This window comes from Anopheles coluzzii, chromosome 3 (assembly GCF_943734685.1).
Source record: "Anopheles coluzzii chromosome 3, AcolN3, whole genome shotgun sequence".
NCBI classification, from domain to species: domain Eukaryota; kingdom Metazoa; phylum Arthropoda; class Insecta; order Diptera; family Culicidae; genus Anopheles; species Anopheles coluzzii.
The window spans coordinates 4,030,336-4,046,506 of NC_064671.1; the positions used below are offsets into that span (position 1 = coordinate 4,030,336).

Sequence of the window (16,171 nt, forward strand, 5' to 3'; positions counted from 1 at the left end):
CAAACGTTTTTGCTTACCTCATGAGACAGATCTTCTTGCGACGGAACAACAGCTCGGTGGTATTGCCCGTCAGTGGGTCCAGCGTGATCTCGATCGTAATGGTTACTTCCACCTCGGCCGATACGATGCCACTGCACCTTAAACCGATGGCGAACGTTTCGATGTGCTCGGGGATTTCACCCTGCGTGGAGATGTTCATCGATGGTTTGGGCAGGGCTTCCGGATCGGGCGCGTCGATGTGGATCCGGTAGGGCAGCGGTCGGTCCGCCAGACTTTGCCAGGAAAAGGAGATCTCCTCCAGGTGTGCCGGCACAGGTACGGTAAAGTGTAGGGCGTACGCATTCACCTGACCCTCACGGATGTAATAGATCTCGGCACTCAGTCCTGCAAAAGTGTAAGGAGAAAGCAAATAGAATTAATGAAGGGAAGTGATTGAGAGCTATAACACTAAACTATTTCCGACAAGTTTTGTAATGTTTCCCCATTTGCGTGCTACCCCAGACAATAGCCTGCCTGCCGACGGCGCATACAGCGGAACTATTTCACATTAATGGCCCACCCGAGCTCGATTACCGCTACTCATAATTCAGCATTAAGCTTAATGTGCTTTAAAAACTCGCACATTAATATTCTTTTGCCGTGGTATTTATTTCATTTACTATCTTCGCAGCTGTAGGGCATGGCCACCCACCCAGCGACATATGCCACCGTGGGGTAAGCACGAAGCCATAGGGCAGAAGAAATACGTGCCGTTTTTTAACTACAAACAACATAAACCACGACCCAGGGCGAGGATGCAAATATCACAACATTACAAAACAAAAGTAAAAAAAACGTTTAAAAAAGGGAACGAGCCATCCCTTCCAACAGTCTGGTTATTACCATATCGCCCGCCATTTCGGTCCTGGGAACCTTTTCACACCGGTCGGGCCCAGCAGCCCCGTGCGCGACAATTATCGCCCAAGAATTATGAGGCGTTAGTGTGTTGGCCGCTTAATGCGACAGTAAGCTGCTATAAAATAAATTTTAATCCGCTCAAATTGCATCCGCCGGTGGCTTGTGCAGTTCTTTTTTCGCCACTTTTTTCCCCATCACTGCTCCTCCTCTTCTCTTCTGTGTTGATACTGCTGCTGCTTCTGCTGCCTTTCGGTGGCTTAATCCCGGTGCCACGGTTATGTGCTTCACCGTCTTGCTGGCGCAGTTCGTTCGCTTTTGGTGGACTGTTAGTTTATCGTACCGGAATCAGCGCCGGATTCCAATAGACAACTCAATAGCTGCAAAGCTGCAATTTTCGAGGTCTGAAATTATCACAAACACTCGTTCTTTCCCCCATAAATCAACTGATAAATGATGTTACTTCCCCCGAATAAAAACGAAAACAAAGTGGCACTAAAGGCACGCGTTGGTAAAACAGGTCACTTGGATCGTTCGGGTTTACACCCATACCCCCATCTACAGGCTAACAATGTTGCTAATGTAGTGCGATCGTAGCATGCTGGGAGGTGGGAGCTAAATTTTCCCGTCAATTAACAGGCGCACGCGGTCGTCGGTTCGCGGCGTGCGTTTTGTCATCCACCACCTCACACACCACACACGTGGTTAGCGCGCACGCAAGAGAAGATGGGAGCGCAGCAGCAAACGGGGGCCCGCGCGAAAAAGCACATTAGACACGGACCGGTGAAAAGCAGCATTGTGTGTTGTAAAATCGTTTACTTTAACCTTTTCACCAGCTCCATTCAGCGCTTTAGTTTATTCCGTTCGCGGTCCAAATCGTACAGCTTCCGGCCGGCGTCCAAAAAAAAAACACCCAGTCACGCAGTGTTTTTGTTGGTTGGCTGTTGTGCGCGTGTGTGTGTGAGTTTCTTTTTCAATTTACGCAGTAAAAAGTGAGCATGCCAGGGGGGGATAAAAAGTGAAATAAAGAAAAAAACCATCGCGGGCATATAAATCACTCTGCCAAAAGCTGTGCGGAAAACTGGGTAACTTCCGACGCTTCAACAACACCTTGGGGTTGGGGGATAGGGAAACAGGAAGAAAAAAAAACGTGGCGACATTTAATGATGCATACTCTCACAGCCCCTCTCGGTTGGTCCCAGGGCCCGGTGGCACTATTTGTGCAGACTTTGGGGCGCCGGACGTTCTTTTCGCCCTGTTTTCCCACTGTGAGTGTAACGGTGTTTGGAATTAATTTTCCTCCCGCGTGTTCGTTGGGATAGGAAGAGATTTGTTTCCCAACGCTGTGTTTGGACACGAGTTTCTGGTTGAAGCTAACATTAACAATGGCACGAAGGTGACGAAGCAGGGCGATGAGATGGGTGGAGGGAAAGTAAAAATGTTTTTATCTAATTAAATGCACTAAACGGGATCAGGCCGGGTGGCGAGTATGGACGACCACGCTGTGTTTGTCATCGTGATGGAAAATAATTGTTCATCCAAAGGACACGGGAAGCAAAATGGTGAAGAAAATTGTATCAATCCTGGAACTCGGTTCGTGATTGTATGTGTGAGAGAAAGAGAGAGTGAGAGAGAGAGAGTGAGTGTATTAAAGCCTCCAATCCCTACCGGTAACACCCTTTTTTGTGGGCCAGACACCGTTTGCAGCCTCCCGGTACCCGGTAAGATAATAATAACAATTCACCAGAAAATTGAGAGATAATCCGATTAAATTTAATAAACACCGATGGAAAGGTTGGAAGGAGGAGGAGGAGTGCGCTTAAAGGGATGAAACCGGTTGACACCTCGATGACGGTGAATCGGAACGAAATGTGTTCACCACAACACCCAAGAGGACCCATGACAGATGGGAGATGCATCCGCAAGGGGTCACAGGAAAGGGCGAAAAAACGAACGGGAGTTTTTGAGGAAAACCGGAGGGGGGAAAAAAGGGAACTGAGATTTGGATGCTAATGTGAGGATTATGTAGTTGGGAGTGTGAACAGCTGAAGGAACAGTACAAAACAACAACAAAAAAACCTCGAATGTGACGAATTTTAAACTCAAACAAACTGCGCTTGATGAATGTTGATGCGGATAAAGCAAATCAGCGATAAATCGAAAGCGTACACCAACAACAAACAACTCAATCACAGGGGGGAATCGGTTCGGGAATCCATTTACGGACAATCCTGCGTCTCTATCATGCGCCGATTGTAGTATAATTGGAATTTGACACATTGAATGAGAAATATTTGAGTTAACAAATTTGAAAGGAAATAAATAAGATCGTTGAGGAGGTGTGAGCTACACATTACTAAGAAGTGCAATCGACAATGGGAAGGCACAGTTGGAACAAGCAGCGAGCGTGCGAGAAAATTCCAATCCAGCAAACCTGTCGATCAAGAGAATTGATGAATTTGTATTATTTTTTGTTCAATCTTCTTTTGCTCTCCATTCACAAAAAAAGGATGCCATGGAAAAGGACACTTTGCGCCATGGTAACGTGCTCGCGCGGGTAGTGATGGATGATGGAAAACGGAGCATGCTGAGAAGGTAAATGGATTCCGGAGTGAATAACTACTGCAGCTGAAAAGGAATCCTATTGAAAACGGTTCGATGAAGCATAAGAAACGCGGCCGAGAGCTATTGTTGTTCCCCATTGGCACTTGCATTTGCCATGCACACACACACTGTATAGTGTTACGATTGTGTGTGTTTCTGCACAGTGCATGCAATAGTTTCGCTTATCGTGGCTAGAGCATGGGAAGGTATTTCGTAATTGAATTTTTATTTATTATCACATTCATTTCAGTAAAATTTTAGATTATTTTGGAGCTTTTTCGGGGGGTTTTACCCCTATTTAACCACAGCACGAAAGGGCATACCACCTTCCCATCAGATAAGCGCCTGCATTTCGGGAACAACAATAGGACTTCATACTTGCGCAATTTGCGCAAATCGTTGCGCGTTTTTGCGCTGGTTTCAATTATAACACGCTGACCACACGCCATTATCACTTGGTTCCATTTATGATTGAGTGTAAATGCAACTCGATAAAAGCAAGATTTGGAACGTATACCGTTTGGCTGGGACCCCTATTTTTGTGACCGGTACGACCGGGACAGATGTGAGAACGGACGGCGGACCTGAATGCAGGTGAATGCCGGTGAGGCCACGACCACGACCACGTTTCCCAGGCTGATAATCTTCCGGAACGGAATCGTTTTACTTCACGCTCACGGTTTGTGTGTGTTTTTTTTGCTCGCTTTTCCCCGGTAGATCACTTGCTGTAGAGTAGTGCTGCCCGCCCGCCCGTCTGTCCATAGAGAAAAGGTGTGAAATACGCTATGTTGCGGTGCGAATGTGGCATCATTGTTTTACAGTGAAAAGAGGAGAGGAGAGAAGCAGAGGAAGGGACAAAAAAATAATGCCGGCCTTGGTAAGTGAATTCTATGGAATCCATTTCCGTCCGTGCAAGAGTAAGCAAATCCGCGGAGGAGAGGAAAGAAATCAACCGAACAAAACAATTGTAATGGAGCTTAACCGTGTATTGTTCAAAGAGATGAAAACAACAACAGCAGTGTGGAAAAAAATGGAAAAGAAGAAGCCGGTCGAGGTTGTTTTATTGGAACGTTCTAATAAGATGTTCGAACAATGCACCGTTTTGTCAACCGTGTTGGAGGGATGTGTTGAAGAATAAGGAGTAAGGAACAACACATCGGAGTAAAAGTAGAAAACACAAAAGCAAAACAGAGAAAAAAGGATCCAGAGCAGGTATAAAAGTTCAAATTTACGAGCAAATAAATGAAGCGAGAAGAAATCAAAAAGTAAGTAGTACAAAAAAGAGGGAAGAATAGACAAGGATACAGGGTAAGCGTGAAAATGCAATAATAGAAAATGGAAGGAAGCAAGAGCCTTAAAAGCCGAATAAAATCCAAATTAAAGAAGCGAAAGCCGGGCCGGCACACGTTAGTTGACGGCATTCAAGTAATTGTTCTATTCTTTGAAAGGGAAGCAATGTGAGACCGGGTTGTAAATGAAAGAATTAAAGCAAAAACAACGTAAAAGCCTGCCAAATGAATATAAAAAAACAAAACAAGGTAAAACACATCGATTTTTATCCAAATATAACAGATAAAGGAACGGAACATTACAGATGGTACCTGTTAAAATCTCAACCAACAGTTAAATAAGAAAAACGGACAACGAAAACAGTACTGTTCATTCAACCATTTGAGCATGGTTGGCGATATTCGACGGGAAAGTTTATCCTAACTTTTGACACACCAAGTCCACCCCATTCGTCGAAAGGTAAGTCGAAGGTAAAATCATCACTTTTGCAACTCTTTTGCAGACGGCTTTTGCGTAGTCTTTGGTGACGGTCTTTCCCGAACCAAGAATGCTTGTGGTGGTGGTGGTGGTGGTGGTGCACGGTGTGTCTAGTGCTGATGCTAATTTATAATTTAAAAACTTTCCTCTCAATCCACCAAGCGTGGTTCCAAGCGTCCCGTTTCTTATCGGAAACTATCATTTGCATTTATTCTCGAGTTGCATTATTCCCGACTTTGTTCTTACAATTCACACTTTTGCTTGAGAGTACTCTGAGTAGAGTAAGACTGTGTCTTACCACAAAAAAGACTAGACGAGACTGCGAGGGAGGGATTGCAGCTTAAAGATTTAAATACGAAATGTCACGCGGGACGGTATTTTGTCTGACTTTCTTGAGCAAACTTCCCATCACACACACACCACAGCCACGGATTCTGGGATGCCCCGAACCCGCTCTTCAAGCTCCCAGTGTGACCGCAGAAATTAGTGGAATGATTAATTACACTGACAGCGATAGCCTCGGACTGCTCGGGACGGATCTCTTCGACAGGAGAGCGAACGGTTCCGTGGCGTCACGGTGGCTCGCATGTGTCGCATTGCTGCGAGCCATGCGATCGTAATGCTAGCGATCGAATGCGACAGACAGCAAAAGCCTCCAAGGCGCCCTCTGTGGTGCTGTAGTATTTCCTGATGCTGCTTCGTAGCTTCAATTTTCCTCTCTCTCTCTCTCTGTTTTCGGCACACAACTCACAACCCAAGAGGAGAAGTACGCAAAAATCAGATCCTCGTGCCCGGTCGTGCTCTGCTTTAATTAGAATTAATTGCTTAATTTCCTTCAAATCATGGCGCTCCGTGCGAGGAAGGCAGAGGAGCAGAATTATGGACTGTCAGCGGGAAAATTTATTCCATTCACATAATACATTTCTGCCAAGCTGGGGACGTTAAAGTTGCGTTTCTGTGACATGTTTACCCTTGTGTGCGAAAGGGCTTGTGCTTAAAAAACAACGCTATGGGAAGAATCCTTTCAGCTCTCGTTCTCCTATGTTACGATCGCGTGTTTACGAAAAAAAACATGGATTTTGAATGGTGCGGAGAAAACATAACGCCCCTTTTTTATGTCCATCCAATCCGATGGAATGCGGCGAATGGGCAGAATGGAAAATGATTTTCCATTTTAATATGCATAGATGGTATGGTTTTCGGAAGATAGTTTTTATCCTTTTCTCCGCCCGTCCTGTTCGTACCTTTGTGTGTCCGTGTGGCGCTAATGTGCCACTGGGAAAAACCGAAATGAGAGTGAGAGAGAGGTTTGGACGAACGTCTGTTTGCTGTAATTTTCCCCCAGTGCCACCCAATGCCAGCGGTCGCGGTTTTGTGAAGGGAGGCAAGGAAGGAATGAAGGAAGAGCGCATCTTTTCAATTAATTTCTTCGTTTAATTAATTTCATTCGGACAGTAGGGTTTGTGCTAGGGAGCGGTCCGATTTGTGGCTTTGCGAATTGTGGGATGGAAGGAAAACCCAGGACCATGAGAATCGCGACATAAGTGGACTCTACTGGCAATCATCACCCTGTTGGTAGTCGCTGTTGGGTGATTGTTTCTCAGCGACATGGGGCCAAATCCACACATTTTTTTACTTTGGACTTTCGGTCCGATCGCCTTTCGGTCGCACTTTAGTTGGTTGTGTCTGCAATCTATCACAAGTTTTCCACTTCCGTTTTGCAAACGGTGTGAGTGAGTGGATCGATATGGTCAGCTATGGGCAGGGATGAAATGAACGTCCGTCCGTCCTTTATTTTGAATTAGTCTTCCCAGGGTGACCACAAACATCTTTTTATGGGTTTTGCATGCATGTGTTCCCGGTTGTGTCTTGTTGCGGTCTCGTGGTGGTTCCTTAGGGTTGCGGAAAACTGTGCTTAATCTCACGCTTGGAACGCCATATGTTTGCGTAATTAGTCATCCGGTATCAAAATGTAAGAAATTCGATTGAATTGTCCCTGCAGACTTAAGAAATGGTTACAAAAACTGAACCACAATGAACCCGAATGATTGCATGATTAATTGCACACCGAGCGCGTGAGAGGAATATTAGGTGGAAAACACACTGGATTAGAAGAAGGATAATAAAACTTTACGTCTAAAAACGAATGGCGTAATTATACCGTTCATTCTGCTAGAGGATACATAGGAAGACAATTCCTTGGCAGTTACGGTTGATCTAAAGACACACAAGCACACGTTTATTCGAAGAAACCGAAGGAGGACGCGTTTTCTCCCTCATTGAGTCGGCAAATCGTCCATCGACAAATTGGTGCAGGCTGCACTAATTACACCCTCCCAATCCTGGCTCCACCATTCGTCCATCCACACACGCCATTGAAGGCCTCATTGCCCTTCCGCGTGCAATTATGCTACTGCAGACGACCCAAGGGTGGGACGCATTCAGTTGGAAAATCTGTCCGCCCATCGTTAGCTGCGACTATCGCCTTTGATTCGACTTTTTCGCCGAATAATAGAACACAAAACGGTAGGAAACGAAAATGGGGGGAGGGGGGGGGGGGGAAACTCCACCTCTTGGGGTGGGTCCGCCGGTACTTCGAAATTGAGGGAGGACACTCCTCGTGAGAGCATCGTTTCAGGTTTTGCTAATAATAATTAAATTAGAACCGACAGGGCAGTGACAAGATAGGGGCATGGGAGACGAGTGCGTCCCTTAAAGAATGGAAAGCTACTTGGTCTTTTGCTCGTCGCGAGAGAGAAAGCAAGCTGTCTGTGGGTCACAAAACATAAATAGCAAAGAGCGTCGTCGTCACCTTCTTGAAGGATCTGCGCGCCCTGCCGGCAAACGATGTTAATTAAATGCTACACATTTCACTGCTCCTGGGGCGGGAAGGGGGCGAGCTTCTTGAATGATAAATTCCTTCGCAACACACGCACGCGTTTGAGCAGAAAGCGGTGAGATTGGGGGAGGGGGATATATAGGTAACGGCAGAACGGGCATGATGCTTCGGTGGAAATTAGTGTGAAGTAAAATCATCTTTCATCGAAATTGACAGCGTGGGGCGTGTATAAACTGCTTGTTTCGCTTGTTTTCATTAGAAGCCATGTTGTACTACTACCGGGCGTGTGAAATGTCGCGAAAGATGTGTGCTCTGCTCCGTGTGCCAAAATGTGACGGCCGTGTGGCCGATGATGACGTTCGCTTGACATTTACATGGGGGGAAAAGGTTTTTGCCAAGATATTTTAAGCTTATTATGCGAAGAAATTATGCTGCCCGCGGATGACTTGGCACGCGAGCCATAGCCGCGATGGGATGGAAAGTGGTCGCTGTGTGACGCATTCCTTCACGCCACGCTGGACAGATTCTTGTAATGCGCGCCGAAATTCCGCAACAACCATATCTCCATGGTAACGGGCAAGGGAGAGCAAAGCAACGAGGACGACGACGACGACGTGTCTTTCTGCCCATTTTAAGTGCCTTTCGGTTCGGTTTCGGGCGTCCATATCGCCACGCCAACGCGAACACGGACGTGGTAAGTAATGCGCTTTGGGACTTAGTTTTTCGCGTTGTTTCGCGGACCCCCTCCCCTGAAAAGGATCTCGCTTTCCTGAGCGCTTAAAGATACGCCAAATGAGAAAAAGTCCAGCGCAAAGAAAAGCGTATCGAACGGACACGGGTTGGGGCTCGCGATGGGGACGACGCGGCGTGATGCTGGAAAATTGTAATAACACAAAAACTTTTGCCTTGCCAAGGAGAGCCGGCTGAAAGAATGCTGGTAACGAGCGTCAATTGTCAATGATTTTCTTCCGAAATCGTTCCCGAAGCCGTTTAGGGAAGCCAAAGGGGGACAATTTAGGGGAGGTGGCGAGTGTTTGAGTCAATAATCTGCTCAAATTTAGCACACAATCGAAGAGGCAGCATGTTGTTTGGTTTGGAGTGAAATAATTTCGTGCTGGAAAATGGGAATGGGACAAACGAAAAATCCATTGCCGCCGGCTTGATAAATAGCAGCATTTTCCAAGAAAGCATTTGATGCTGTAAGCTGAGAGGAAACTGTCCCACACCCACTGCAGTTTCTGGCAAACAGGGAAAGTTTAAAGTGAAAATATGTGTAACAGCAAGGGAGCGAGCAATTGGGCAACTTTAAGCTTTGATTTTCGCCATATTTGTCATATCAAACAGCAAACCCCCCGGGAACGGCAACAGTTTGTCATCAAAAGTGGACTGCGTGGAGGGCAGGATTATTACAAAAAATCCTCGATCGAATGTAAACTTAATAACGATTTAAAATGCAAACAAACCGACAGATTGCTGCGCCTATAATCATCGCATCAAACGTGTAATTCTGACGCAAAACCCCAAACAGAGCGCACACCGAGGGATGAGTGTCGAAAAAATTGTAATGAAATTGTTAAATCACGCATCCACCCAACCGTCACCCTCAGTGCGTGCAACGGTCCATATCATTCCCGCCACAATCCACGCACCCGCACGATAGCCGTACATCAGCCAAGCGATATCCCTGATACGTGGCGCTGTACGCAAATTCGATTACAAACCATCCCCTTACACACACACGCACGCACACCCAGGCAGTCATCAATCGAACGCGCGTGGGGGAACATGTCCTTGCGCGCGCGACTGGACCCTTCTGGACTTCTGGCCCCGGTTTCGGTTTCCGGCGGTCCAATTTCATGGTTCGTTGCCCTCGGCCGAAGCAGACATATGTGTGCAAATAGACGGCGGCATAACCTCAGCTAAATACAATTTCATTGAGCATTTCAGGGAGAAAAATGTAATTACATTACGCAGGCCTCCCTGATATGGTCCGAAGCGCGCGTAATCATCACACCCCGCCAGTACAAGGATGTGTAATGTGCGAGAGCAAAAACAGGGCGCAAAAACTGCGCAAAGATGCCCGAAACAAATGGTCGCCATGGTTTTTCGGGGTGCCCTCCCTTTGTTTGTTAGCAAGGGCGATTAAATTATCGCAGTGCGCTAACACGCAGATTGAGCAGGCCTTGCATTGGATTGCTTGTTAGCGGCTTATAACAACGCGCACACACCCCAAAAGCTGTCGATAGTTTTGACTCATATTTAATGGTAGGTGTCCTGTGCCTTTCCCCTCTACTGTGGCGGCTCTCGGTGCGTGATTGAGTGTCACAGTTGACAAGGTGTTGTTGGTGTTGGATTGAACAATCTTTCAGGGGAGGAGTGTTGCCTTTGCTACCGTCACGGTAGGTGTGCTTTGGCGTGTTCATAATTGCGCCCAGTGCGTGAGCTCACACCCCTCCGGAACTTTCTCGCCGATGCTGGTCGGGGAGGGAAATTTGTAACGGTCCCTTTTACCACGCAGAGAAAACAACGAATGTGCGAATTTGCCATTTTATTCTTTCTCCAGTTTGGTGGGCTCGCTGCAGTTCGATGTAGTTCTATAAAATTGCACTCTGAGTGGACTTGAATGCATTCGGGGTGGATTCGGTTTTTCATTGTGTTTTTGGATGGAAAGGCCTTTTCATCCTCCTAAAGAGCGACACAGTGTCAAATTCGATGTGCGATGCCTCGACTACGGTCTCCAATGATGACGGCGATGATTGAAGTACCGACCGAGGCACTCGATTTGGGCCATTTCACCATTTGTTCCACTCAACAAACACCCCAAGGAGTGAGGAGGGACCGGCTACAGGACGTTTGCACTCGTGTGATTATAATTGATGTCCGTCCGCCGGGCACAATCGGAAGTTTGAAGTGTCTTTCAGGCCACTGCTTGAGCGCGAACAAAGAACCTCGGCGCCGTAAAGCTAACGAGGGACCACTGATTTGTGTGAATGGAACAAGCGAGGGGAAACGAAGAACACTATTTTGCATCGAGTGTACGGGTGATCTTGAAAACGATCGTTCGGTGGGAATAGAGCGCGTCCATAGAATTGGTAAAATAAAACAATTGATCAACACGATTTCCCCGTTGCGGAATGGTGCCGATTATCCGTCACTGTTGATGGTTAACTTCACAGCTTCCGGTCGTCTGTGGTTGTTGCTGTGGCGTACAATTTCGATGCGGGATATCCGAACACTTGAACAAATGCTTGGATCGCAGCCGGTTGGATGAACCGCATCTACCAAAGCGGTTTAAAAAAAATAAACTACAAAAACTTTTCATTCCACTCTTTACAATGTGTGATACGCATCCGTTTTTGCCGTGCAATTCTGCCCACCGCTGCATCAGGCTTGTGTAATATAATTAAGAAACAATCAATTCCAGCTGCATCTGGCGGTCGGGCATCGTCGTGCTGGTTGAAAATAATTATAATGAGTAGCAATTCATTTAGCGCATTAATGCAATTCGTTCACCGGCACCGGGTGCCTGACAAAATGTGTGTTGTATGTGCTATCGTCCCTGTCCGTGGGATGAGCCAACAGCCTTTTTCCAACGCCGATTGGGGGGTTTGGGGTGAAATACATTCATCGATTCATGCGAAACCGAACCGGACGAATGATGGCAGATTAAAGCCAACCACCCGATTCCCCGATTCGGCCAATTAAATTCCGATTTTCAGGAGAATCTTTCGACAGGGAAAAGGATAATGGCAATGGCGATACAGGCTTTTGTGCTCGGGTTGAAACTGAATATGCTCTTTCTGTGTGCCATTTTGATATAAAAGATGTAGGATGAAAACGCTGTTCAGCTGTTCATTATTGGAAATTTAATTATGTGTGGTATTAAAATACACCGATTGCTCACATTACGGAATATTCTACACCGTTCTCCCAGCTTTAAACATATTTTTTTGGGGAAATGTACCTTCCATTTTGACGGTTACCAAAACCTCCGTTACGCTTCATCACGTACAGCAATATCAAACTGCAAACCAATAACTAATGCCGTGATAAATATATGTGCACACTGTTTCCCCCAAAAACCCGGAATGTGTCCCAAACGGTACGGGACAGATGAATGTGTCAACCCGTTTGACACCTCCCACGTGCCACCCCACTGTGAAACGTGTGACAAGTGATGCGAAATTTATGCGCATTGCATATCGCAAACTGCATCACAAAACCGGGCACACACACCACTCCGATTCCCGATGGCCACCCGGGGGAACCGGGGAAAAATTATGTAATTTTAATGCCATTCAAACTGGTGGCTGGTCACTGCTCTCGTGGAACCCACCCTTTCCCCCGGTTTTTGGAAGAAGAATTGATTGAAAAGTGCTTGGCCGTGGAATGAATGCTCTCAATTTAACCATGGAACGAATTGGGCAATGTTGGAGCTTTGTGTGGCAAATGGTTCCATAAAATATTGTTGACTCATTTTACGAGCGCTTCCCGAGGACTGACGGACTCATTCCGGTGGGCACTGCATGCCTTCTCATCCAGTTTTTGTTGGCAACTCGTCAAGGCAGTGGTAACATCTTCATAGTACTGGGGCTGTGGTGGTTCATGGCAGCAACACAGAAAACATCCCCTGAACTAACCTAGACCTCTTGTGTTCCCGATTACCCGAAATGTTAGGGCAGAGATTTATGGCCAACGAGGCGAACGCGGGATCGCGCAGCTGAGTTCAGCTAGAATCACGTCTTCCGGATAGGTTTCACTCTCTGGGTAGGTTTTTTTCCCCCCCGTTTTCGCTCCCTCTCTCTTCTCGTTGCCGTTTCGTTCCTTCGCGATCGACCGTGGTGACCGGTAATCCGATTAATTTAATGACTTGGGAACGAGACTGCGGATAGGTTAGGTGGTCGACGACGACTAGGTTAGGGTTTGGGCCCTTCCATCTGTCTCTCTCTACGTCTGACGCCGAACACCGAACAGGCACGTCCACAGGCTACTCCAGGGGCAATAAATTAGCGTTCCGTGGTGGGTTTTATGCTCTTTCGCTGCGATCGTTTTGAGATGCACGTGGGTTAGGCAACATCGGCACATTGTTTTTCCACCGACCCAAACAATCCTCCATTTGAATCTCCATGCACACACACACCAAGGATGACATCGGTGCTCGATATTTTTCACTAGCTCTTCCTTACGACTTCCGGCCATCAGCGATTTGCATTTCGGAAGATCAATTCGGGCAGTTAGATGAACGATTAATTAAAGAACACACAGCGCCTTGAGCTCAACGCCACGTGCTAGGGCAGGAATTGAAATTTCCGCACTTTTCAGGCGTTCTGGCGGCCACCTTACACACCGCTCTTTCAGTGGGAAGGGACGTGAAATTTGAAACGGCAACGCATTTAGGACAAATAGACAATACCGGTGCATACCGGTGCGTAACACGGCTGGAAAGAATTTTTATAACGTTCCTCCTCCAACAACGCGTCTTTCGTACGCGCATTTCGTTGAAGTATGCAGTGTTTTTCACGCCGCACTAGAACCTGTGTTTATTTTTATGTTCTGTGCTACTGTTTTTAATTAACCTCTGGACCAACACACACACACCAACGCCTTCTCCAAAAGGTTGTGTGCGCACCGTACGTAAACAACGACTTCTGCTTGGGAAGGGGGAAAGAAAGTGTGCCCCTTTCCAGGCACATGTACGGGGTATCATATCTAACGGGTATGAAACCGTTTCCCTGGAATGTGCTTAATGCTGCTACGGGAGAAGACAATGGTTGCTGCTTCTTGATGGAAATTCAAGTTGCATCACCTCACCTGGCAGCTGCACGCACAAAAGCCTTAATCCAAAATGCAAGTGCATCACCGTGCATACGACCAGAGGGGCCAGATTATACGATTTATTGTTTAGGCTTAGGCTCAGTGGGCTTGAGGCTTTATAAATTTATAGCATTAGGCAGCATCGTTGCCCTAATGGTTGGCAGGTTGCTGGGAAGGGCGTGGATGCACTAAATCGATGGCTATAGAGAGGTAAGAGGACACCGTTTGGCGGACGAGTCTTGCTTTTCTTGCAAGTGATCTGACCGGCTGGAAGATCCATTAGTGGAAGAATAGTAATCATTCCTTCGAGACAACAAAGCTCCACAGATATCTCGGTTCAGAGAGAGAGATATACATGATCTTGGCCCTCCTTAACAGGTACAGGTTGATGCTACTAAACGATAAGTAATGGTGCCGAAATGGATGAACGGTTGCAACCGTTTACATGGGGAGATATGGGGAGGCTGAACAAACTAACCGCCTCACAAAGAGAGGGCCTCAGCCATTGGGTGAATGCTGAAGTCTTCGATTGATTGATAGAAAAATTTAGTTTACTCATGGAGCCGGTAATTTCTGCATCATTATCCCAGTGTGGTGCCGCATACCTGAACCGCATAGCAGCAGCAGCAGCAGCAGCATAAAGCTCTGTGTCCGGTGGAGATGTCATTAATTTAAATTCCTGACACAACCCGACCGACTGAGCGTTGAACTACATACGCCCGGTGTATCAGCCCTTTATCAGACCCGGAGACAGCCAAGGTAGGGCCCAGCATCGGCGCGCAGCAGGAACAGTGTTGGCGGGAACTTCCGGTTCAAGTTGATAAAACTCCATCAAACAACGTGGAACGTGGACGACGACATCGGCTGCTGCTGCTGCTGCTTGCTCCTCCCGTGGCATTCTTCCGGCATTTCTGGCACACCAGAGTTTGCGGACCATCGGGAGGTATTCCTTCACATCGGACGTTGGTAAGAAGTGATTTATGGAAGCGAGACATCTCACACACACACAGTACACAACGTCCGTCAAACGCCCGTTCCATGGACAAGGAGAGACCGCGTGTCCACTTCCGCTAATGGGCAACCGACGACAACTGGGACGGACCAGGGGACCCGGTGCTGATGAAAATGGGCATCCTGTTTTATCATACAGGCAAGGGAAAAGCTACTCAGGGGAAGATAGGTGGGTGGAAATGTTTATTCACCGAAGTTGCATCATTAATCAAGTGATCAGGTGGCCACCGGTGCTCATGTGTGTGTGTGTGGGTTGGGCAAAGAAAGCTTCGTATTTTTTTTGTGTGTGCGCTTGTCTATCGTCGCTTTTCCAATGTAGGAAGAGAGAAGTTGTGATCAAAGTTGGCACAGAGAAAACCGAATAGAAAAACAACCTCCCTCTCTTCGATTCGGCTTCGATTGTGGTAGGCGGTGAAGACCGTTTTGCCACACTGGTTTTCGGTCCGGCAGACAGACAAGCGTAAGTTGCATCCCCCGATCCACAGCTCTTTGCGAAACTATTTCAGGTTGGCCAGGCCAGGCAGATGGTGAAGCTTTTTCGGAAGCAGAGAAACAGGAAGGTTGATTGGAAATGGTGGTTCCCATTCAGGGCGCTGATTCTAAATCGAATCGCTTTCAGTGCCACCTAATGGCTGGGTGGGATTGATGAAATTGTGCCTTTAAAAGACGAACCGCTGTCCCGGCGGTGTTGGGGGGATTTGTGACCAGAGTTTTCTAAAGATTCCACCAGCCAACCACAGTGGAGGAGGTGAGTGTTTTATCGCACATGGGAATGGGGTGATCAGGACATCCACAGAGAGAGGGAGAGAGAGAGAGTGATAAAAAGAGAGCACAACTAAACAAACACTGTGACAAGCCATTGAATGATTGCAGCTAGCGTTTTCTATCGAACGTTTGTGCTCGCCACAGTTTGACTGATGGTGACGTATGGGAAACGGTTTTTATGCTTCGTCGCGGTCCATCTCGGTGGTCAATTCATTGCACCCTCAAGGGCTTATGTGTACTTCTATTGGTGTATCTGTGTGTGTGTGTTGTTTTTTTTTTTGCAACACACTGTCCAGCTCACGACCATTTTGTGGGCAACCGTTTTTGATTGACGTTGGGTGGGCGGTTTTTGTAAATTGATATTTCGTAACCGCAAACCGCCCTCCTTCTACCAACTCCCTGGGTGCGACCCGGGCAAAAAGGTGGCGCAAATATCCACGCATTCAAACAAACATCATCCCCACTCGGACACGGATA

At 47.0% G+C, this 16,171-nt stretch overlaps 2 protein-coding genes across 2 annotated transcripts in view; both read right to left on the bottom strand.

The window, feature by feature from the left end:
* The window catches only part of LOC120959867 (ubiquitin-40S ribosomal protein S27a), a 91,623-nt gene that overhangs the window by 35,762 nt on the left and 39,690 nt on the right, over positions 1 to 16,171 (bottom strand). The gene's annotated exons all lie outside the window — the stretch shown is intronic.
* The window catches only part of LOC120957254 (tyrosine-protein kinase Dnt-like), an 83,470-nt gene that overhangs the window by 3,128 nt on the left and 64,171 nt on the right, over positions 1 to 16,171 (bottom strand). Inside the window, exon 2 of the mRNA XM_040379352.2 lies at positions 18 to 384. Coding sequence (XP_040235286.1) covers positions 18 to 384 — 367 coding nt within the window. The remainder of the gene's footprint in view (positions 1 to 17; positions 385 to 16,171) is intronic.